Raw genomic sequence first — 23,357 nt, forward strand, 5'->3', positions numbered from 1 at the left:
ATTCGCTTGCGACCTCTCGACAAGCCTGACGGCGGCATTAATTCGATTTCGCTGCATTGGCATGCGTCCATACCCTTACATTCTAGAAAATGATCACATACGTGAATCACGTGCGGTAATTAGAAATTACTTTGACGGCTGTACGCACAATTGATGGATTGATAAAATGCCTATAAAATGATTTTTTTCCAAAATATATTTATATCTATTTATTTCGAGCGATTTGTTTTTCGCTCGTCTTTTTAAATATGATATACCGACGCAATCGAACCATCGGCAGAATATGGCGAGAATCACAAGTAGAGATGTAAATAATGTTATCGTGTATATATATTATTTATTCATCCGTTTTATTCTGGTATTGCATCCGGCACAGGATAATAAACTGTAAATTTGTAAAACTTAATTTCGCGGGGCCTGGTGTCGGTTACAAATCTCCGCGATCGCACGCGCGCATGGGCTGTGTTGTGCGGTTTCTCTCACGATATCAGTAATTAAAAGGGCGAGAATAGAGTAAAATGAAAAATATGGCGCAAGTGGCAGTCATGAAATATGAAAGCTGCTTGAGCCGCGCTTTTTTTCCCACCCAACACGGCGCTTATCTGCGCGCTTTATGCGCGTTATTCGATTTTCATGCGTGCATTGTTCGCCGCGAAGCACCGGAAACAAAGCGTTATCTTTAAGCCGAAACAATGTTCCTCTCTCAATCTGCGCATGAAATAACCGGCTGCAGCGATCCGCTGCAAACGCCATCATCGATCACGTGTATGATGTATGCGGCGATATCGATAGCGAATCCCTTTTTAACACAGACGAATGGTCCCCGCTGAAGCCCGGAATTTTTTTGCAGATTTCTGCACGCAGTATTTGTCGATTGATACGCGCGTCATGAAATCGAGCATAACATTCAATTTTAGATATATTGATCTTCCCGATAGCTTTTAGATATAACGCGATGCTTAGATACAGAGACTGTGCGAATATTTCGAATCTGTTGCGAAGCCCCGAGCTATTTGTACCTCGTCCTCATGGGAATGAAGTTAACTGTTGCCTGCGTAAACGCGCATATATGTACAGATTGTCTTCGTGTCACAATGAAATAATATAATTAGATAATATAACGCTAAATCCCTAGTGACGAAGTTACCCGTCATCAAATATTATTAAATATTACAATTGCGATAATTATACTCAAAAAAAGGAAAAAAGAATGTTATACAAATATTATTTGTACGGTTGTAGGGATTTCATGTCAAGGATGATAGAGGTAGCATTTTTCATAAATAATAACGGTTATAAATAAAACTTATCGTTAGACTCTCGATATCGGAAAATATGTCACATATATTGCTATTAAAATACATGAGGATAAATAAATCATATTTTTTGTTTATTTACCAATCCGTCGAAATATGACCAAATGGACAAAGCTACGTTAAATACAGATTTTAATTATTCTGGATAACATTAATGAAATATCATAGAGAAAGTGGAAAGGAATTATTAATATAGTCAACATTCTAAAATTATTACAAGCCTATTATACATATTAAAAAATAATCGACATATATATCGACAATAATAATCGACATTGTTAAATTGTTAAATGTAATAATTTTTTATTTATTATTTTATATATATATATATATAAAATTATATAAAATTAAAGTGCAAACAATTTTTTTTCAAAATTATACTTTGTAAAACTATACATATACATTTGGCAAAAAAATAATTTACTGCACTTTAAAGAAGAAATGACTAATTGAATTAGCCAAGGAAACAAATTAGTCTATTAACGTTTAGCGTTTAACGTATACTGACCATTCTCGTAGACCGAATATACCAGCGGCTTAAGAAAGATATTAATTCATAAATCATTCGGCAAGAGAAGAGACCGAAATTATTCCCTTAAGGAGCAGGTAGTCAAGTTGATTTACGGGTTTCCATAAATCACCCGAGCTTCTCGTTAGCAAAAAAATGAAAAGCACTCGCGCGCGCGTTGTTAACGCCGTCCAAGGGAGAGAATTCGAGACACTCCGTTTCATGCGCTCGCAAGAACGTGAGGTATGACGAGTCGTGCAAAAAGAATGCGCAATGCCGGGTGTTATCCGAAAAGATCATGCCTTTTGGCAGGGTATATACGTGTGTATGTGTGCGCACGCACATTTTCCGTCGCTATTAACATTTCATTCAACAAAGAAACACTTGCGCTCGGTTACACACGGCCTTCTACTGGCGTAAAAGCTTGCGCGCGTGCTTGGTACGTGTTTGGGATAAGAGAGAATGCCGCCGCGGTCCAAGACATACCATCCACCGTCTTACTCTTCCTCGTAGCTGCCATGCGCTGACTCTGTTCACGAGATTCTGCGGGTACGCAACTTGCCGCAAGGGGCTTTCCTCGCTACAAAGTTGGAAACTTATGCTGATTCTGAGCCAAGTCGCGTAGGGCAAGGGACGAGAAATATACTTTGACCTATATTTTATTTAGCGCGCAAAAGAGATGGCTCGTGAAAAAGGGTATGCGCAAATAATTTTATATAAATAAATATTTTATTGAATCCATAGAATAGAAATTAACGCGTTATTTACATTCTTGGCTAATCTTTCTTGTTGTCAGAGACAGAGAAAAGTTTTATCTTACGTGATATACTATATTATTTTCATAGTTTTAGAAAAGTTTGATATCTTATATTATAACAATTTATCAGGTTTTATTTGAATATTTATATTTTTTAACAATTTTATGTGTGTGAAGTTAATTTTAATATTTTTGTGCTTTAACAATAAGTAATTTTTTGAAAGTATATTAATGAAAATAAAATGCTTTATTGCAACCAAATTTGTAACTACAAGCTTTTAATGTTCTAAGTCGATGTATTGTAGTTCGATGCCTACAAGAATTACAAAGGTAGGGAAGAGGCTTTGGTAACTTGCCCCTAGCTTGAAGCAAAATATGCTTTGCTGTGGAGAAAGGCGCATTACTTTAATTCATCTATTATTTAATAGATGCGCAGAAAGTTGGAAAAATAGAGAAGAAAAATGACGATAAGGCAGAGGAAGTTTAGGGTAAGGCATAACCATTTTTGTTCTTTTACGATGCTCCCGCTTAATTTGCTGCGCGATTGCCACTTTTGCGCTTCCGCGAACGAAGATAGCACCGAGATCCAATTTTACCTACTTTTTCAACTTGTCGGTACCTCGGAATTAGTCCTTTTATTTCTGCAGATCCCCATCCTTTCCCTTTCCACTGCGCCGTTTTCCTGATCCCATTGCACCTCTTCACCTTCCCGGCCATCCTGCCATTCGATCTTCGCGTTACTCCTGTTCACGCGAGTTGCACCTCTATCCCCTTACGAGAAGAAAGAGCGAGCCAGTGCATAAAGAGAAAGGGATTAACACGGTTGAGTGTAAAATTAAATTTATTCCTCTGTAGGTTACTGTAATATTCTTCACATCTCGAGATTCGTGTATCTTTATAATCATTGCGAACCCGTGAGACTTTGACTTTATCTTCCGATAACTGAAAATTATATTAATTAAATTTAAAAGTTGAATGCAAAGCGTCACTAACAGAACGCTAAAATGCAGTTTGAATTATTGAAAGTTAATTTAAGTTTTTAACTTTAGAGAAAAGCATTGTTAAAATAAATCATTGAGAAAGTACTTAATTTTTTTAGACTTCGACTATAGAAGAATACAATATTTATTTCTCAAATTCTGCTTCTCATATTTCTTTGCTGTTTCTGCCATTTGTAATTAATTAATTAATTCGAATTTTAACGGCGTAGATATTCATTCATTTAATATTCAAGCGATGCGCATGGATTGAACGTTCTGCCTCTCCGGTCTTTGCCTTTTTAATTCTCTGCTGAATTTTATCTCAGTTGTTATAGCGCCGTCGTTTGAATTAGTTAAAGAGCCTATCGAAAAAATGGCGACAGACCGGAACGAACCAACTTGGGTAAAACACTCCTTTGGGTGTATAAAGCTGTATTAGACACTGTACCTTATTTCGTCGTGCAACTTCCTAATGCCGCTTGGAGACTCGCGATCCTTCGGGAATTTACATGCGATCGAGAACCATTGGGCGGGACAAAGTGAATAATCAATGTGCACAAAATTATGTTAAGCAGGCTATGACTTGCATTATAAGTCAGCCTTCTATAATGGAAAATAAGATGAGTAGAGACGTGTAGTTGAGAAGATGCGTATGAGAAATATGGAAATATTACTACCATACAAATACGTCATACGTCATACGCTTGGATTTCGAACAATGAAGTTAATCCAACCGAAAGTATTCTACAATTGGACGATAGCAAGATGATATTCACTATGAAATAATACCGTTGGATTACAAAGGCATGTGATGTGGCTTTTAACTTTTATTCTGTCTCAGCTTTCATTTATTTAATTGGATAACCGTAACAATAAGAGATTATTTGTCATTTCTAAATGAAAAAAATTATTAATTACGCGAATCCTTTTGCTAATGAAATATTATATTCGTTGTGAAGCTCATGATAATTATTTCTGTTTATATTTATATCGCATACATTTATAATGTTGCAACTGATGCATATAAGTTCTTGCACAATCCGCATATATAATATTAGCAATTAAAATCTCCGTCATGATTTGTATGTGTTTAGATTTCTTTTACATAATAATCAGATTGCGTTATACGGATAAATAATGATAGTAATGATTACATTAAGGTAAATTTAATTTGACAGACATGATTTCACGAAGGTAAATAAACAATGACATTTCGCAAGCAGCAGTACAACGAATAAAATCAAACACGAAAAGAGCAACAATAATTTAGTGAAGTGCCTCGATTTTTCAACCGAGCTCATTATTCTTGCTCGCGACATCTTTCCTTTTCTCAGTGCTCTTTCTAGTATTCCGCTTGATAAATAGTTGCTGGCAGGTTGACCTTTCAAAGACGAATCTAGGAGAAAAGACAAATCGATTTCATTCCCGAGTGACTTGAAATCGTCTGTAACAAATATTACATTGTTCGATAATCGATCTCTATACCAATGTTTTTGCGATCCTCTGTATTTATAAGAAATGAGAAGCCATGTGCTATACTAACTGTCTCGGATCGTACTGTCAATAAACGGTGTTCGCGTTGTTTAAACATCGAGCGGAATGATAATATTGTGCTGTAAAAAATTTGCAGACGTTTATTCTCACGGCAATAGCACTTGTTTTATTTGTTTTGCATACGACACATCTCCTACGACCGCGTTACATAAGCGCGTGTATAAAGCGCGTGTTACACGGAGCTTACACGGCGGAACGTAAAGTAAATACCGTAAACTTGAATAGCGTATTGCGTGTAAGCGCAAGCCACGTTAAATAACTGATATGTATCTGTCTACATTGCTATCGTGATGAAAGACTGAAGCTCCGAAAAGCTGTCTCCTGATTGCGCGTAACCGTGCCCGGCGCCAAGATTGGTCCATTAATCTTACCACGGACGCACGCGATATCACACAATGTCATGAGAAGACCACGTCCTAAATAAATGCGGCCGCTTGAAACACACCCCAGCAACATGGCGAAGAAAATGCAGTTGCGCAATTACGTAGTCGTGGCTGTTCTAGCGAGCGAGAAAAGAAAAAAAGAGCACAATGACTCGTATTCGAATTAGAAGGTTTCACCTTCTTTAGCAACACAATGTTAACAAAGCTTGAATAAAACAGCAATCGTGGTCAATGAAATTTAATTACTTAATTTTGTGACAAAAAGAATTGGAAAATGTGAGAGAATAGCAGAAATACCGCGAAAATCATACAATATAAATTATATAAATGCGTAGATATTACTGTGATTTTTATCATCTTGTTGAGTTATCTAGCCAGAATAATTCTCATGCATAATATCTTATGAACGTATTCGCAATATGTATTTATATATATATATTGCACATATAGTAAAAAATATAAAAGCAAACGACGTTTTAACAAAGGATATAAATATAATAAATTAGATGCAAACACATTTTCATTTAATTTGTGGCTTTAATGAACGCTTTCTCATGTTATACATTTATTTCAAAATTGTGTGTGCTTATTGTAAAAAGTATTTCATAGAAATCAGCATAAATTTTTTATATGAAGTTAAATTTAAATAAATTTTGATAGAGTTAGGTTTGCTATTAATTTATCACTTATTCAGAGAAATTGCTCCCAGTACACGCAATTATCTGAAATTTTCACTTGCGTACAAGACACTAAACATGCGTATATATTGGCTTTTACAAATTCACATTTCCCTCGTGTAATCTACTACTCTCATGCTCATAATGCAAGTAATTTTACCCTCTGTCATCTGCGAATGTAATTATCCTCAAGTTGCTCCGTGGCTCGCATTTATGAGACGCACGAAGTTATATAACTATTGGGGAAGCGCCGTCACTGAACATCGTTAAACTCACGACAAACGGTTGTCATAATCTCCAAGTTTAGATAATTTCGATTCACCTCGAATTCGTTGGAAAATATCACAACGCTATCACACATTGCATAAAAGTCGTAACGATTCATAAGAATCGTATATAAATATACATAATATAACAGATTTACATTTTATCTATTTAGTAGTACAATAGATAGTCGTTAAACAATTTCATCTCTTAGATATAAAGTATAATATTGCATAATCTTTCTCTACTTATGAAGATATAAATTTAGATATCTCAAAAAAAAAAAAAAAAAAAAAAAAAAAAAAAAAAATCTGTATTTTTTCCTGGATTAAGCATTCAAAAACAAAATTTTTTTATTTGATATAAAAAAAGGCTCAGTCTTTTACTCATGTCAGAAGAAATTAATAATATTCCTAATGTGATATATTAATAAATCAATAACGATATATAATAATAAACATTTAGATTAAGAAAATCAAATGCATTTGTTATAAGCTCGAAGCTTTCCTTTAACTTAACCGTAGATTAGCATTGCAAGAGCTTTTGTATGTTTATTTTTATTGAAGATAGATTTTTTTAATGGATGTGGGAGGTGAAAGAGAGAGAGAGAGAGAGCTCGAGTTATCTTTCAACTTAAAAAGTGCCCCAAGGTATTTTAAACAACGTACTGTAATTTTATACTGGTCAGAACTTGGCTTGATTGCCGTTACAATAATTCGATATTTTATCTTTACACTGCATAATAGACGATTATAGACGATAGCACGCGCGAGATCAGATATAGGTAAAAAATTTTTTTTCATAAATTCGTTACTTTACTATACATTTAAATATGTAATTACTTTTTAGATAATAATATATTAACACACATCTTTTTCCCTTTCTCTCTCTCTTTCTCTCGTATTTAATGTAATAAGATGATAAATGTCTCATATAAGTCGTGCTTTCAAAGTGACGCGCGTCACTTGTGAACGGCATAAACGATGTTCTTGGCGGTGCATACCCATGTTCATCCTATGTCACTTGTCACTTCGATGCGCCATCTTGCATGTAAATCTATGGCATTGTTTCACAAAGTGATATATTCGTGGACGAAATATCACTAATAAATGCCATTTTATCTTGCCAGCGTAGCAGTCTACTATAGTATAATTATTATGATTTATTCTAGCTTAACTATCATTTTTTTAAATTTATCTATACAAAAAGCTGATAAATGTTACATCTTATTTTTAAGTTTTAAAATTAAAATAAATCTAACTCTTGAATTGCATACTTATATCTATTTTTAAAGGTACATTTGTATAACGAAATAATTGATCTTTATATTTTATGATACTTTGCTTATATGAAATTTTATAGAATATATAGAAAAAAGAGATTCAATTATTTTTCGATTTTGCAAACAAATTTTCTAGAATCGACACGGACTGATGTAGTACGCTGTCAATGTAGAACAAGTACCTCTATTCCGGAATATCCGTCTATTAATCAAGTTCATGAGTAATATAAAAGTACTCGAAATCCTACGGGTTTCGATTTAATTGATTTCGATTAAACTGATTCACAGATATTTTTTTATTTATTTAATCGGATTTTCGATATGTTTTTTTTACGTTGGTACGCTCTACGGTTTCTCATGTTGTCTCACCTTCATATATCATTGTCACAATAACCTCGTACAAACAAGCGAAATGCATGCAAGAATTAATTAACTTCGAGTAATACCTAAAATAACCGCGAATATTTTTTATATACTATATGGTATCCGGATATTGACATCGATACGAAAATCTATGGATTCGAATAGTATAGTTGGTAAATAAAGTATAATAAAATTCTTTACAAATCGCTTGAATTTACGCATTTAATAATCGATAGATATTTGATATCTAATATTCGCTGCGTTCTCTTTCGTGTTACAGGGCGACAAGCGAGGAATTTATTACCGAGTCACCATCACGGTATGTAGGATGCATCATTATCGGACAGTTACAATAACAATGAGTGACAATGGGTTGATGAGCGCAATCCAGTCGGAAATCACAGCGAAAACGGCTAGATCCCGCGGGATGTTGCGAGAACGCACTCGATGTTGAAAATCATACTCGCGTAGCTCTGCACATTGCAAGTGTCAACCGGGCATTATCGTCCTTGTTGTTTGCGTTAAAGGCCAAAATAAACTACGAAGCACCGGGCGTTTTCGCTGTTTACGTTAACGACATTGCATGTGTACGCGCGCGCGTGCATGTATATTGTTCGTGGGTGGTTGGATACTTTATGAAATGGTCCGTTTCGCGCCTCGGCGTATTCGCTTGCTTGTAAAATAACTTTTTCTTCTTCTTTTTCTTCTTCTTTTCCCTTCCCTCCCGTTCTGCCACCGCAATTCGATTCTTATCCATTACATCGATATCTCGAACTCTTTTCGATGGATAAAACCGCTGTGGGCTTATCGAACACAGATTGTTTTTTATATCTATAATCTTTATTGAAAATAAATCCCCTTCTCTACTCTCTCGTACTGTGCCGTCGCCTAGCAATGGATTTTCACCCTTCGTGATTATTTTTTCGCGTTGTGTATCGATTGTATATGAGAAACGGTAAGCCGACAACATAAGCTGTTTTTATCGAATCACACGATCGCATAATGCAAATAACAAAGGTATTATTCGCTGGATAGCGTATATCAAACAATGGTGAAGGAAAAATAAGTAATACAATCGTTTCAATTTTATGAGCAGTTTCGCGATTGCCGTAGAGTATAAGAGAATAAAAAAATCATTTAATGCAAGGCATATTGTCTAGTTGGAGATATTATGTATTTTCAGAGTATAGATTTTCTTACATATATGAAATTAGAAAAGAATTTGACCGTTGCTTGTATCATGATTTAATTTATATGCAATTTAGAAAAGCAATATAATATATTATTATAATATTATTTATTATATTATTATTTTATTTTATTTATTTTTATGCTGCATTTTCTTTTAGATATAATCAATCATCGTTCTCTTTCATTTGTAAGCCAAATATTGATAAAGATAATGGTAAAACATACATAAAATAATTGATATGAATATTTTATATTTGTGGAGATACGATTTGTGAATAATGAAAGTGCAGAATGTAGTTATAATAGTTATATTTTTTATTATTTATTATAAAAGTAAAGGAGTGCATGATATTATTTTATTTTTATTCTAAAAATACAATAAGTAGTTTCAAGTATTTGGTACTCTTCGTATGCAGATGTAGAAAAAAAATATCATTTTTATTCTAAAAATACAATAATCCAATATCAAATTTTTGGAGACAACAACATCTGCATATGAAGAGTACCAAATACTTGAAACTCTATTCGTCACTTTTAATATGATTTTTTAATACGCTGCAACGTGTCACATATTTTCGTGTATTTTATATCAATGCCCTATATTCAGTACGTTGTGCGAGCAGCGTCAAGTTCGAATTTTCAACGTAGTCTCATGGACTAACAAAGCCACAAAATCCCAGCAGGATTCCGCGAAAAAAAATTAAACATCTCGCATTCATTCGGCATAGCTTGATAAGCATTTACATATGTCTTATCGGTCGATATCAAACGAGCACGCCCGGTTAAAAGCAATTCGAGCACACGGTCGACGAAACCCGACATGAGATAAAAATGTATCAGTCGCGTCACAAAAGCCGGATGAAATCTCCGCTGCATCCGCCCACTCGTCTATCCTCTAGCTCACCCATATCGTCCGCTGTCACTATTTACGGTTCTCTTTGATTCTCCATAGCCTCGGCAGGATTTTCAGCTCCGTCTTTTTGTTCGCAAAAATCCGCGACAAAAATCTCCGTGCGGAGAGAGAAAATTTCGGTATGCGATGGCTCTCTAAGTGGTCCTTCCTCCCCGCCCCGTTCCCTTCGCAACCCCTTCTATTTGCCCGTTTCGCGCCCGATCGATATCGCCGACATCCGTGATTCCGAAGCCGTGTGCCTCGCCAGCTTCGGGACAGAAGGCATCGCGCGCGCTGGTCGCAATGTCGATGGTGTTCGATGGAACACGCGCGAATCATTCGTCACAATGGTGTTACGCGCCGCCGCTCGACTTGCCTCCCCCCTGTTCCTCTACCACCCCTACAATCTCTCGTGTTCCTAGAGAGAAGTCTATCGCGTTACGCCCGCGTTCGACGTTTCCTTCCTTCCTTCCTTCCTTCCTTCCTTCCTTCCTTCCTTTCCGTCCGTTTTCCCACTCCACTTGTTTCCTCGACGAAGAGAAATCTCCCGGAACGCGATTCCCTGCCGTCGTATGCGTCCAGGCTAATCGGTAACATGGGCACTCGGGAAATCTTACGATCTGACCAATTCCCCGGGAAAAGAAGCGACAAGCCTTACACTTCGCTCCGAACGGAGGTGACATTTCTTTACGATATTTTGTCCTACGTAGATTTCTCGTGAGATTTTTAATATAGACGTGTTTGTTTGTTGTGTTGTATTGCACACGGTGTTAATATAGTATATATGCTATACGTATACACGAATAGAGTCTAAAATATTAGTCGAAATCGATTTTACAAGATATTCTATATCGAAAAGTTGACCAACATTTTGAGCAAAGAGATTATATGAGAAATATTTAATATCAAATAATTACATATCATCTTTTTTTTTAATTAAAAAAAAAAGAACATTACAAGATACTATATATTACAATAAAGTATACTTGCGAAAAAATAAAAAGGACTGTGCGTTATATTTATTTTACACTTATTTATTTCTTTCGTTATAACTGATTACCAAAATATAGACTTTGATCATCGTGTATCACGTATAATAATGAGGATAGGGACTGAAATAACTTCGTGTAGCCGCCGTTATCGAATTTTAACCGAGGTGAAGCGAATTCATTTTATAGCGTGACCCAAAAAAGTTTTAATCATATCGCATTAATAACGTAAACTAATCGGATACCAACTAGACTGTCAATTAACTGTCTCGACTGTAGAACGGATGATGAATAATTTAATGCTTACGGTTCGTTTGCACCCTAATCAACCGAGTCGCTTGCGTTAAGCGGGCAATGTGGGTAGTTGGGGTTGTTTAGATAAACCAAGAAGATGGCATTATTTGTATAGAGTTTGCTCGTCGTGAGACAATTAGATTTGTAACCTCGCATTCTGAATAACAACTGAATAAGATCCGATTGTAATTTGCGGAGATGAACTGATTGTCATCTCATAATGTACGAATAACGATGTAAACAAAGTTAGCAGATACCATTCTCACACACTGGTAATATAACGATTAAAAATGATGACACAGATTTTATATACATGTTTGTGAAAAGTAATTTATATTAATGATATAACATTCTTTTGTATCTTATTACCAAAGAATCCTTTCGATGCTTGTTTCTAATAAAAAAAAATATATATTTTAATAATATTTTGTTACAATTTAACAATCCTTAAAATTAACGAGTATGAGATCATATTGCAGTGATGTAAATTGATACGTTAAAATAGAAAAGCAATAATTTATATCTTTTATTTTGACCGTGTAATAATAATTTACATTGTTTTGCTACGAAAAAACGACACGCAAAATTTGAATATCTCTAACTTTGCGCGAAGCGGACATACCATATTGCAAGTAATATTTGACCTCGTTAAGAGACAAAATCAAAGACGATAAGGGAATAAGGGACGGAGTTAGGCTGAATAAGAAGATCGTGCTTGAATCTTAAACTAACCGGCACGACCACCGACACGGCACATTTCGGAGACGAAGCGCTCAGGCGCGGGCATGAATATGAATGAGTCCGCGCAGGGTGATATTTCGAAGTGCGAAATAAAATAATTTCCTTCGCGTAGCTCACGGCTTCACGTTGCCACAGAATATGCACGAGGCACGGCGTCATTTTGGAATACGCGCTAGAGAGGCGAGAGAAGCGTTAAGAATAAAATACGACGAGTCAACGAACGTAAGAGAGACGGGTGAGATCCGGGAATGAAGTTTTCGTTTCTTTATCGTTGCGGCGAACGGTGTTTCCCGTTTCCACGGTATTTTGCCTGTCGAAATTTCTGACAGCGGGCTAAAAATGAGAGACAAAAAGAGGGAAGCGGAGAGAGAAGGAGAGAGAGAGAGAGAAAGATACGAGGGAACAAGACGGAAGGGGTGATCCTGCGAATGGTGAATGGTTAGTAAACGTTAAGTAACTGGCGCTGTATCGACCTGCCAAGTGTGTGCGTATCAGATTTCGAGGACGATGATGGCAGTCGCGATAACCCCGAGGCGTTACAATTCAACGGGATATTACATTTAAACGGAACTTATTTACTCAGCCGACTACGTTATACCTTGGGAAGGCGCTACTGGCGCCTTTGTCTTTTCTTTTACCTCTATTACCTATCTTACTGTGGTACCAGACGACACTTCCTGCAGCTATTATCCAGCGCGTCGTCGTTCTCATCGCAGCGCAGTCTCGCGTTTCCCATAGTTATTCTGCCTCTGCAAATCGCTACCAGATGGGGAAAATTGAATTAGTCACGGCCACATTTATAATTATAGCCCGACCGTTCACCCTTCTCTCCACCCCTCTCGGTCCGCCACGATCCTCGCTCTTACCACTTCCGTCCGACTTACCGTGCACGTACGGGTGTGAGACCGCCGGTAATAGCAGTAATTTTTCCTACGTTAATTTCATGCAAAACTTTCCAGCTTCGGTCGTCGTCCAGCCTTGATTGGCCCCGCGGTCATATTCTCCTTCTCCGAGCGCAAAGTGAATTCACCAGTGCGAGGGATGGCAGAATCGGGGCAAGAATATTAGAAATATTGGCCGAGTATTTTTTGTCGCAGTCACCCTTTCCGCAGTACTTTCAAAGGCACATATATATATATATATATATATATATATATATATATATATATGTGTGTTACACGGCACCCTTAGCGGTTCCCAGCCGTGCCTCTGGAGTGCTCTTAAAAATAATGAAGATCACTTTCTTCGCCCTGTTATTTTCTTTTTATCCAACCTCTTTTCTTCATCGAGCTTTCCTTTATTGCCTGATTTATCGCTCGACGTTGCAGCGCTAATATATTTCCTGTAGGATTAAATCCTGAAATATGACGACTTTGAAACCCAGACTGCTTACAATAGTTCTGCAGAAATATAGAAATCGCGAGAAAATAACTAATATCGTCGTTGAAGTGGACAATTGAAACTTTTCTGCGATAAATGCAAATAGAAAGTTTAAAAGAATCTATTAATTTATAAAATTTATTAATATTTTAATGCGTGTCATCAGGTTTCATATTAAAAGTATAAGAAAGAAAATTAGTGATGTTTTTCTTTTTATGCATATTGGTTTTCTTATTTCTGTCTTTTCTGTCGCAATTACAGTCGGTATTTTAGTTTACAAATATCAGAGAAAAAGGAGTTTATTAATCAAGAAAAACCAGAGAGAAAATCTCGAAATCTTTCAAATTCTAAAATGCAATTCTGTCGTTCTATTGATATAATTAAAAGTTATTTCTCATATCAATTTTTCAAGCATAAATTTGCTAAAGTAGCAATTTTAATTTTTATCAATATTTGTACAAGAATATTTTTATCGATATCTATGTTTAATACAGGTATGTTCACATCTCGTGTTTACCTCTTGGTACATAATACTTGTCGTGGAACGAGGCGGAAGAACGACAATGCTTACTCCGAGAGGAAACTCATGACTTTCATAAGTCTTTGTGCATTTTCCGAGCAAGCTACCCGAGCACAAGCTGTAACTTGTTAAAATTCCATCGTGATTTCCGCGCGAAGCTGCGAGGGTAAAAGCACGTCGAAAGAAACGCTGCCAGCTCTCGGATAATCTCGTGGCACGGATTATTGAGCACGTTTCGCACAAGTCCTTTTCCGTTTACTTCAGTAAACCAATAAACTCTAACTTCATTTCAGGTAAATCCTTACGAGTTTTATGTTCGAACTATTCGACTTGCCGAAGATTTTCTTATCTGAAAGACTTGTCAAAGCGCGCGAACAAATCGATTCGCAGTATCGGTGTGAATGTTCATATTTGTATTACACTTTTATCAAATATTTGTATTCATATTTAAAAAAAAAATTCTTTTAGCGATATCGTGCGTTGCTAAATTTCTATTTAAAACGTTTTTACGCTTCATTTTATATATAGAATGAAAATAAAAGCGAATATCTGATATAATCACATAAATTTTTTAATTTTTAAAATAATTTATGTTTCATTACAAATAACTCCAATTATAGTTTCTCTCGATGACTTCTACGACAGTTTCGTCGCAATGAAATTGTGATCAAATCGGAGACAGTTATTATAGCACCGTTTTGTCGTCGCATCCTCTTTACCGTTATAGAAAACCTACATCCAGTGTGAATTTCATTGAAATAGTTTGCAGTAAAAGTTTATTATTCCCTATTGAGAGGAGCTTTCCATCGGATAGGTAGGGCCGTACGAACGTCATGTAGCCTTAACTGTTTCTCGAATGTCGCGCATTCTCAATGGGGGAGGTTCTCACCCCCTCGCCCACACGACAACCGTCTGAAATAGCGCATAGAACAATCGGCAATCTCGCGTAAGATCTTGCTTGATCGAAATACCTAGCGGAAATGGCCGGTCCAACTGTTAACTTCTTCCCGCACGCCTCGACGAAATAGTTTTGCTCTCGATGCTCGATTCGCTCGCGATTCTCCGTCGCGGTTCGCTGCAAAATGCAGATACAGTCGGCACGGTCGGCAAGTGAGGTGTAGTTTCGAAATGAAATTTTGCGGGAATTTATGATAGTTTGCACAATAAAAGTTACCATACCTATTCACGCAATCGTATCCCGTGATAGAACCGTTGCGTAACGCGTATGTGATATAACAGAATATTTGTGTCACACTCTACATATAAATATCGAGCTGCATACGCAATTTTTTACGGGAGAAAAAATACAAATCAAACTGCAGTATTATACAATAATATAAATTGTGCTTATATAATTCTCAATTTTACTACAAATACCATCCGCATTTCTATTAAATTTGTATGTGTTGTAAAATATATGAGTATGTATATATATAAATTATAACGGAATCTTTTTTTTTTTTTATTTGAATAATCATCTACTTTTCGGAATGATATGGAAAATTTAGATAATTTGTATATATAAACTTTCTCCTTTTAAGATTCATATGTATGTAAATTTAAAATTAACATTTTTAATGTAAATTAATAATAAATTTATTAATAATAAATAATTTTGAATGTTATATTAAAAATCAGAACACGTAACAAGATAGCAAGAACAAAGTTTGCAAAAGTTTGAAGAGTTTTTTTACTTGAAATCCAGTTACACATGTGTATGTGCGTGATATTACAAAAAAAAAAAAAAAAAAAAAAAAACATTACTTATTGCAATTTGATAAATTAATGTTCAATATAATGCAAAAATCTAATCTAATTTATGTGTTACAATCAAATTGGATAATGAAGGAGTTCCACGTGTTATGCGAAATCCGTAATTTCTTTGTGTCTGTCGCAGAGTAATTATTATTGTATAAACTACGGCAATAAAACAACAAAAAGCAAAGGAAGCAGACAAAGTAAGACAGAAACTTAATGAGAAACCATTGAATCACCTTTGGCACCAAAGTCTGCTGCCAATGCCATTGCGGTTTCCGACGCGGTTAAAGGTGATGAAGTGTGCTAAGAAAATACCGAAGTACGCCGTGGAAAAGTGGATAGACAGACGCAGGGGTTTGCCTCTGAGGCAAGAAGCGCGACCCTTAATTTCGTTTCTCGTTAAATCGTTCTTTAACGAGAAAATAAGGCCGCCTTTGAGTCGGAACTCTTGAAATACGAAGACGCGATTTCCCCTGCGATATGTACGATAATGTCGAGCGAGAGATGAGACGTGAACATCGCGGATTAAAAGCGACGTTCCTTATCGCAGTTATCGCTGATAGGATTTTGAAGTTTAATCTGTTGATATCGTGGAACATGTCTCCGTTCTAGAGAAATATACTCAAAATATATAAATATTTGTGTAATCTCGTATAATATATATATACATATGGACCGTTTATTTTGAAAGTGGTGTAAGTCCTTTTTTTAAAAAAATGAGATATGACGTAATTTATGCTTAATTTAGTGTAAACTTTTTGTTTATAACTAGTTAGTATTTAATATCTTAAAAAATGCCAATGCTTTGTTCAATTTAAAATTGGCCGGTAAAAGAAATTGCGTAACCATTGATTATGAAAGTGGTGTAAGTCCAATTTCCATCACGATGCCAGGCCTATTACATACGAAAAATATAAGGATATGCAGCAGCTATTACCTTATATACCTCCTGTGCATCATGAATATTTCAAAACACTGCCACATGAAGAGCATAAATAATTAATAATACCAATATCTTGTGTTAAGTTTAACAATATATAAATATAATTAACGTTCAAAATAAAAAATACTAATTCTATTTTATTTCATGTTATTATTTATAAACAAAATTGGATTAATATGAAATATATTTTAAGTGATATTTGTTATTTCAAAATTGAAATTAAATGATATTTACAATTGACTAATTATGAAAGTGGTGTAAGTCCATTTGCAGCCTGGAAATATATATTATTTTAGTTAAATTCGCCTAAAAGAAATTTATATAATCAAATTACATATTGATAAATTAGTACAAACATTCCCAGACTTCACATAATTAACCTATATTTTTTAATTGTCAGATCTGCTAACATTTAATTTTCTCGAAACAAAAGAAAATGGACTTGCACCACTTTCAAAATAAACGGTCCATATATATATATCTCGCTTCTCTTATTATTAACAAAATAAAAAAATACGCTAGATAATTTGCGTCTCACTGGACATTTCGTACTTCAAACTTATGTAATTATTAAAGTATTTTAAATTTACATAAAATAATAAATATCTCTTACATGTTTTAGAGCTCTTACGCATTGTATAATTATCGTTATATCCGTTTATATAATGCGCGAATATGCGAGCGTGCTCCTATTAAATACCTATCCCAAAGCTGTTCGCAGGTACATGCAATGGCAGAAATTCATATTCATTAACTGTGGACTGTTATGCACGAAATTCACGATATATCTAGTATGTAATGTATTGTGTCTTTCTCGTGCGGAGCTGAGTCATGTTATTAAGCGCTCCGTGCTATACCGACACATGGGTTACCTTAATCAAAGCTCGTTAATCAGTTTGATAACGACTTTCGAAGGACGTGCTTGCGAATTCCAGCGGTTTTACTCGATTCTCACTCTCATTATCATTAACACGTTGAATGCTGTGACGGCCATCGGCATTATGACGATGGCGTATTTCGTTGATGAACGTATGAAATTTACCGTATTAGAGCTAAGAACAGTTACACGTTCTCTCGTCAATAAAACGAGATAACAAGCTTACTTATTTAACATTAAAGAGATTCAGAACAAAATTTAACAGTCTAATTATTCATCAAACTGAGAAAAATATCTCTCAATAATGATCCAAGATGGAAAGATTTTAGGCCATATTAAAAGTTTTCAATCTCTTTCTTCCCGATGTTTGCAGTATAATCCTCATCTTAACTTTAGCAAAGAGAACGGGACAGAGAGAGAAAGAGAGTGAGATTGAAAGAGAGAGAGAGAGAGAGAGAGAGAGAGAGAGAGAGGGAGGGGAAGAAAGAGGGAGAATGGAATTTACAAAACCATTTATTCTGACATTTTACTGCGGCAATGAATTTCGAGTTGCTCCAAGCGCGTAACTCGTTTTTTCATTCTCTGTCACCGTAGGCGCGACAATTAACACTGCGAAGTGTTTTATAATAAAGCACTTGGGGACGTAATTAACGCTGTCCTGTATCCGAGCTGTCGCGCTTAAAAGACTTAAAAGTAATTCAAACTTATCTCGAAGCTTTTCTCTCCCTGTTCTATTTTTCGCTCTATTCCTTCTACGATATTTTGTCTTCCCTTCCCCTCCTCTGATTTTGCTTTCTCCCCTCTATCCTTCTGTTTCCCGTTCTCCGCGAGTTCTTTGTACCCATAAATAATTCAGATGCTCGGGACATCGTAAAGACATTAACGAAGATAAAAGCTTTTAAGGGAGACCGGCCTGAATTCTCAACTCGTTGTATTACTCTAATGATAATAACTCCGCAATCAGGTCGAACGATGTATTGTCTAGGCATACGTGCTGGCGTGCCAGCATCAAACATACGTAAGTGAATAATAGTCGAAGTGATTAATCAAGTGCTTAGCTTGCGACAGATTTATCTTGATCAGACGCATGGCGCGTAGCAGAAAGGAACATTTATTAACATGAGCGATATCATGTGAATAATTATTGATGCTGTAATATTCTTACCCATTCCTTCTTAATAAAATTGAATCTGTGAATCTAATACGAATAATATTTAATGTACAATATTAACAATGATGTAAAATTATTTAGGTCAGCATCTTAAATAAAATTTTGATGAATAAATTTTGTCTAATTTGAGAATTGTCAAAAACCAATTTATAAAATAATTATTATTATTATCAAAAATCATCTCAATTTTATGAAAAATAAGCCACAAAAATTTAAAAGATATTATTATTTATTATTTATTTGTTTCAATAACATCTCTTTAAATCTTTTCATAATTAATATTTTATCTCGCAGTTATACAATTATTCAGCAATGAATATTAATTGTTTCCACGCAAAGTAATGCATAAAAAATGTAAATGAATAATAGAAGCTTATTTATTAATTAATTTACGCTGGATTCTATTTTAGAGAAAAATTAATGTTTATAATGCCCGAGGCGCAAAAGTAATTTAACAGACTATGATAAACATATACTGGCATCAACGTAACAAGGACTATGTTGATTTTCAAATTAGAAATATTTTTTTACTTTTGTCTACATATACGCATATATGTACACACAAAATGTACAATTTATAATTTTTAGAAGAAAACAGCAAATTATTTGCTTTGATTAAATATATTATCTCATGCAATCGTTGCAACTCACTTTAAGACTTAAAAATTAGTTTTTTTTCTCTGAAAAAATGTCCATACTTCTTGCACGTGACATACATATCTTTAAGTACTTGGCAGAATTTACAATATAATGTCTTATATTAATATAATTAATAATTTAAAACAGAGAAAATAGACACAAAAATGAAAAAATAAATATTATGTTTTAATAATTTATTCCCTACTTGATTATTTTAATTATTTTAAATGTCTATATTATTGTTACAGACGCCGATTTACCCCGATTCGCCGAGGAAATCCAAAACGTGACAGTGAGCGTGGGACGTGATGCTTTGCTTGCTTGCGTGGTGGATAACCTACGACATTATAAGGTACTATAAATTAACTCACTTCTTTGTCTTTATTATTTCATGTATGCGAATGCCAAACGTCATACGGGATGTTGTTATCGTCCAATAATTATCGAAATTATTTTTACGCTATATATTGATTGATTTTAATTATTCAAAGACTTAATGAAAAAGCTTTTGTGATATTATAAAGTGATATACCTGAAATGTGAAATTACCTCTTCGTTTTCGTTGAATTACATATAGAACGCCGTTATCGTATAATTATTCGTATTCTCGCCGAGTTGAATTAGGTCCATCGATTGAAATATTCAGAAAAATTGAGGTCACGTATTTATACATATATGCTATAGTTATAATCGAAAATGTCATAGTCTCCATTCTTTTCGACTCTATTTTTTGTTCTTTGCATTATTATTTTTTTGCTTAATTCATATCATGCGCAAGATAAAAGCGTAGATTAAAGTAGATATGGAATAGGAGAAAAAAAATCTAATATTAGCAGACATCTCATATATAGTAAAGACGTAACTAATGCGTCTTATTTGCTGCACATTAATATAGATATGACTATAATATATAAAATTAAACAATGTTATCGCTAAGATAGTATTTTCGTGCAAATTGCCATCGAATAAGATTCGAAGTTTTCTTGCCGTTTCGTAGAGAAGCGCTTGCACAAATTAAACGAAGATAATATCTGCTGAAATCCCTACGGCGTTTATGGTCCGTAGACTGCGAATTGGACGGTTTTAGTTTACGTACCGTTATCAAAGGCCTTGCATAATTGCTTCATTTTCCTTCAGTTAATTGAGATGACGTAACAATGGGATACAATTCGTTCTGCTGAGTAGCGACAACACTTACTGGATACAATGCAATTCGCAAGGAAAAGAGAGCGTAAGCTAATAATACGTTCCTTCTTTCTCAAGATGGTGATCAGAATCAAGTAGAAGTTTATAAATTATTCTATATTATTTTGCGACCTAACTAACTCTATTTTTCTTCCTTCACCCACTTGCCCTTCGCGTCGCGGATTTCTTCATTTCTTATTAAACGAGTTAAATTCAATTCATACATTTTCTTTAAGCGTATTTCAGGAATGTTCCTTGCTATATGTAATATAATCTGCAAGGTATTCGCCATTCGTCGCTTGAAAATTTAATGAGAACTGAAAGATTTATATCCTCGTCATTCGATGAGTTTTTGTGCTCTCGGCATTCACCGTGCATTCCGAGGAGAAAGCATGTTTCGCATTTACAAATTTTCTTTCGACGGCATTTTGATTCTGATACGCATTCATTTTTATTTAATCAAAAAACTTCTATATTATGGAAAAGCGCATTAAATATTTCTGTGCATCAAAGGTGAAAAATTTTAAGCTTATAATATAGCTCATACTCTTTATTTAGAGGAATTATATTATATATACATATATTATAGTATTTTTTAAGCATTGGATTTAAAAATTTAATTTTAATGCGTTAATAAAAAAATATTAAACTATATAAATATATATTTATACTTATATAAAATTAATATAAAAAAATATCTTTGCATATTACCCATCGTAGTTGCGTGTATATAAATATATATATATTGTATATAAGTGAGACCTAAAATATTCGCGAGAGATAAGCTGATCTTTCTTACGAGCGATACTCTCGTAGTATTGGAAACACGAAACATACTCGAGCTGTACTCGCGGTGGAAATTATACTGTAGAATTCGCGAGACTTCAGACATGTTTTGCATGCTCAAGAAACCTCTTGCCTATATCGGAAATTCAATGACGGAAGTGTGTGAGAGTCAGTGTTAGGAAGAAGAGTAAGTAGTTCTAAGTCTCCGTTAGAGTTCTTCGAGATCCTTGTAAAGGTTGAAAAATACAACCTTGCTCGATTATTAGGTTAAATAAAAAGAAAAAAAGAAGAGATAGTTCAATAAAAAGAAATATAAAATCACCGAACTATCCCAAAATTGTTGATAAGAGAAGGATATATTTATATTGTCATACTGGCTTTTTTTCTCGAGATTCTATAAAAGATATTTTTTTATTGAATTGTCTGTGTGGGATACATTATTTTTGAAAAAAAAAAAAAAAATATATATATATATATATACAATATATATATTTCAATTAAAAATAATAAGCTCACAGTTTTTAATTTATAAATTAATAAATGTTTATCTAATTATTTCGTTATTTAGCATTTATATACTGCAATTAATTCTATATCTTATTACCATAAATAGAACAGAATAGAAATAAAAAATACATATATATTAAGCAATAATTTTTGATATTAAGAAAAATGCGTTCTGGCGTTTGTTTTAGGTGGCATGGGTGCGCGTTGACACACAAACTATATTGTCGATTCATCAGAATGTAATTACTCAGAATCCACGAATTTCGCTAACATACAATGATCACCGCTCGTGGTATCTTCATATAAAGGACGTACAAGAAGTCGATCGTGGATGGTACATGTGCCAGGTGAATACGGATCCCATGAAAAGTCGTCAGGGTTACGTACAAGTTGTAGGTGAGTAATAATTCGAGCAAAATCTTCTTTGATATATGTATACTCTTTATTTGTATTCAAAGTTACTTGTACTTATTAAAATCATTTAAAAAATTATATATATATATATATATATATATATGTTGAATATATGTCAGTGATTATTAGTGTCTAAAGAATTCACATGAAATCCGCATAAATATAACCATCTTAAAAATAAAATTTTTCTATCGTTTATGTCGCAGTACCACCATCGATTATTACTAAAGAGACCAGCACTGACATGGTGGTCCGCGAAGCTTCCAACGTGACGTTGACGTGTAAAGCGACCGGATATCCGGAACCTTACGTTATGTGGCGGCGGGAGGATGGCAAGAATATAAATTATAATGGCGAAAGTGGTGAGTTCCAATCATAATTTACTATGATTTATATGAATAATCGAACGGATTAAAATGATTATTTTCGAAAATTAAGGCCGGATATAAAATAGTCATCGCTTTCATTACACCGTCGAGGAATGTACCGATCGATATCGCGATCGAATAGCGAATAATACTGGATTGTTCGATTTTAAATTGATATCCTCAAATATATACATCACATTTGCATATTAGTCGCAAGTTACATTTTTTATGACCAATGACGATACGATTACAAAGTATCACATTACAAAATTGTTAAACTTAAAAAGTTTATAAATACTTCTGCTCCCATGACTTTATTAATAGCGTATCCCGATATCCTGACTAAAATATCTCAAATAACATGCAATTTTAGCAATTTTCGAGCAATTTTATTAAGATTGATATTGTATGATTATTCTTTTACCAAGAAATAAAGTTACATTATTAACAATATTATGAAAGATTATATATTTTTTATTTGTAGAGATAATATATTTTTATATGCGGAAAAATATATATATACAACTATAAAATCTAAGCCGGTGTCGTCTATTCACTAGCGCTGTGATTTAACGATTGAATTATTTGGTCGAGTAAATCACAGCCAGAACGCAATTA

The 23,357-nt window shown here is 34.3% G+C and overlaps 1 protein-coding gene across 8 annotated transcripts in view; it reads left to right on the top strand.

The window, feature by feature from the left end:
- LOC138935620 (lachesin) overlaps positions 1–23,357 on the top strand; it is a 156,840-nt gene that overhangs the window by 113,725 nt on the left and 19,758 nt on the right. For 6 of the 8 annotated variants that reach the window (XM_070300318.1, XM_070300322.1, XM_070300323.1 and 3 more), the window contains exons 2-5: positions 8,365–8,403; positions 19,728–19,831; positions 22,146–22,353; positions 22,578–22,733. In XM_070300318.1, coding sequence (XP_070156419.1) covers positions 8,365–8,403; positions 19,728–19,831; positions 22,146–22,353; positions 22,578–22,733 — 507 coding nt within the window. The remainder of the gene's footprint in view (positions 1–8,364; positions 8,404–19,727; positions 19,832–22,145; positions 22,354–22,577; positions 22,734–23,357) is intronic. The other 2 variants (XM_070300321.1, XM_070300320.1) reach the window with 1 other exon arrangement.

This window comes from Polyergus mexicanus, unplaced genomic scaffold, assembly GCF_030449975.1.
Source record: "Polyergus mexicanus isolate NDT 795.1 unplaced genomic scaffold, iyPolMexi1.0 SCAF_8, whole genome shotgun sequence".
Lineage (NCBI taxonomy): Eukaryota > Metazoa > Arthropoda > Insecta > Hymenoptera > Formicidae > Polyergus > Polyergus mexicanus.